The sequence below is a fragment of the Suricata suricatta genome, chromosome 8 (genome assembly GCF_006229205.1).
Source record: "Suricata suricatta isolate VVHF042 chromosome 8, meerkat_22Aug2017_6uvM2_HiC, whole genome shotgun sequence".
NCBI lineage: Eukaryota > Metazoa > Chordata > Mammalia > Carnivora > Herpestidae > Suricata > Suricata suricatta.
Window position 1 is genome coordinate 88,056,828 of NC_043707.1, and position 3,047 is coordinate 88,059,874.

The following is a 3,047-nucleotide window of genomic DNA, read 5'->3' on the forward strand; positions in this document are numbered from 1 at the left end:
ATTATTATATTATTATAAACATTTGTGAAGTATGTGCTATATTATAAGTCTTTTGTCTTTATTAATACATTTAATTTCCACCCAAACCCCATGAGGTGGGTGCTAACTGAAATCCTCATTTTATAGATAAGGAAACTGAAGCACAATATTGTCAAGTAACTTGCCCAAGGTCACAAAATTAGTGTCAGAGTCAGTCTCTGGCTTGAGGATCAGTGTTCTTACCTGGTTCTGTTCTATGTATGTTAAAAAATGTATTAAATATGCATGTGTAAATATACACCTGTGTATATGGATATGTATAGAAACATCCATTTACATGTATGTATTCATATGTAAATAGAACATGGGCCTAAATACAACCTCTAAACTGTTAGCAGTTGCTTTCTTTAAAGAGTGGGTAGGAGAGGAAGAGGGAAGATACTTTTTATGTAATACCAGTCTATTTTGCTTGTTTGCTTTTCTTATGAGGGATATTATTTTTATAGTATTTTTTTCACAGAAGATGTTTCCAAAAATAAAACTTTCCAGTTATTTTTCTTCTGCTGCTAGCAATTAAGGAAAAAATCTGGACATTTCCCCTCATTGTTAAAAAGTTATTCATTTAGCCAAAGCATTTAAACTGTGCTAGGTATCCTGCCTGTCCTTGCCTGTAGGGAGTTTACCGTCTACTGGAACAGACTGACATATAAACACATAATCCCAGAGCCTCTATCGTGGGCATGTACAAAGATGAGGTGGGAGGGACACAAAGGAAAGACATCAATTCTGTGGAGGTAGTGGAGGGGCAGTGTGAAGGAAGGTACGCGAAGAGGAGGTAATGCTTTGGAAAGGAAAACTAAGAGTTCTTCAGGAGACAGGGGAGAGGAGAGAGAGAGAAGGTATCCTAGATGGAGGGAATAACGGGAGCAAAGTCACAGACAGGAACCTACATTCAGAGGTTGGCCATAATTTAATTTAGCTGCAGCTGAGGGAAGGAAATGTGAGGAGTACCTCTGGAGATGTGGGCAGAAGCCACATGCCGTAAGTCCTTGTGGGCCATATTAAGAATTTCATTCTGTGTACCAGTGTGTTTCAGAATATTCAAAGAACAAAGGAGTTCATAGAATAACTCAAAAGATATGGATCAGAAGATATACACAGAATGGAATATTTTCCAGCCTTAAAAAGGAAGGACATTCTGACACATGCTACAAGTAGATGAACCTTGAAAGCATTATGCTAAGTGAAATATCAGACACAAAAGGACAAATACTGTATGATTCCACTTACATGAGGTGTCTAGGAGAGCCAGATTCATAAAGACAGAAAGAATAGTGGTCACTATAGGTTGTGATGAGGAGGAATGGGAATGACTGTTTAGTGGTTACGTAATTTCAGTTAGAGATGATGAAAAAGTTCTGGAGATGGGTAGTGGTGAGAGTTACACAACAATGTGAATGTGCGTAGAGCCGAATTGTACATTCGGTGGTAAAATGATGAATTTTATGCAAAGTATATTTTACCATAATAATAAAATAAGTTGAGATGGTAAATTTTATGTATATTTCATCACAGTTTAAAGTACGGGCTAAATGAAATAAAAAAGATACATGAAATATTTAGAAAAATAATTCAGAGTTCTTTTTTTGACATTAAAGTTAGATATGTCATTTCTTTGTTCAAGCTCGTAATAATGACTTTTTACTGTTATCTAATAATTGGCTGCCACTTACTGAAAACTAGCTCTGTGCTAGTTTAACATCCATAGAGATAGGGAGATGCAGGCCCTAAGAGGTCAAGTAACTGGCACTCGGCTAGTGAAAGAGCATTTCTAGGAATTCCAGAATTGGAACTCACCTCCCAAATCCTTGCTGTCACCAACCCATAAGTTGCTTGATTATCTTACTACTTTTTTGGATTTGTCTACATTTTTCTTAAAATTTCCCTTGATTTGCAAAGAAAGTACTGTTTGGTGTTTTCTGGGTTCAGAAAATGTAAGATGCCTGAGGGAATGCAGAATGAAATGTTTGTTGAGGGTTTACTTTTATGCAAAGTATAATACGTGTGATACTTTTGAAGGGCTTGAGACCTTCTGCCTGAGAGACCAAAAGAACAAAGTCTAGACCGGCACAACACGAGAACAAATCAGCCAGCCAGCCAGCCACCTGTTACCGAGGAGAGGATGGTCGGTACTTTGTTGCGGTTGTTGTCTGGAGAATACGGCTTCCCGTCCCCCAGCCTCCAGCCTCCCCAGCTGTAGGTACTCGGCCCCCGGGAGACCCGAGGCGGGCTCGCGCGCAGGCGCGCGGCGGCCGCGGCGTTAGGTAGATGTGCTTTGCCGCCTGGCACTCCGGTGTGCCCGAGTGATTCCTCCTTCGTCTCTTTTCCCTGTTTGCCTGGGACTAAGGGTCGCCGCTGTCCCTTCTCCAGGCCCTCTCTAACCCATGCCCAGAACAATCCCAGCGCGGCCCCTACCCTCTGACCCCGCGTTGCACAATGCCGGGGCCAAGTCCCCAAGGGCGTGAAACCTGGCGTTCCTACCCCTGGGCGGGGACGCACGACTACCGTGCGGGGCCCAGAGGCGGCGAGCGCGCAGCCGACACAGCCAGCCGGCCCGGGCCCCAGGAGTCCCTCGGGAACTACTGCGGCAGGCCCCCCGCGCCGCTCGGCCCTGCCGCCGGGCCCGCCCGCCGCTCCTCTCACAGGCCGCCGCCGCCGCAACCATGGCGGAAGTTCATAGACGTCAGCATGCCCGGGTTAAAGGAGAAGCCCCTGCGAAATCCTCCATACACAGACATGAGGAGGAGATGGGGATGGCGTCGGCCGAAACGCTGACGGTGTTCCTGAAGCTGCTGGCCGCCGGCTTTTACGGCGTGAGCTCCTTCCTGATCGTAGTGGTCAACAAAAGCGTGCTCACCAATTACAGGTAGGGCCGAGGCGGCGGCGGCGGCGGCCGAGGCCGTGGGGAGGAGCGCGCGGCGGCGGCAGCGGGGCGCCGGTTCTTTGGACTTAATGTTGCCAAAGTTGAAGCTGAACAAAGTTGGGCGGGAGTCCGGGAGGGCGGGAGG

At 46.0% G+C, this 3,047-nt stretch overlaps 1 protein-coding gene across 1 annotated transcript in view; it reads left to right on the plus strand.

Moving 5' to 3' along the window:
- Positions 1-2,549: 2,549 nt before the first annotated feature.
- Positions 2,550-3,047, plus strand: part of SLC35D1 (solute carrier family 35 member D1) — a 51,078-nt gene continuing 50,580 nt past the window's right edge. The window contains exon 1 of the mRNA XM_029949111.1: positions 2,550-2,905. Coding sequence (XP_029804971.1) covers positions 2,703-2,905 — 203 coding nt within the window. The 5' untranslated portion in view covers positions 2,550-2,702. The remainder of the gene's footprint in view (positions 2,906-3,047) is intronic.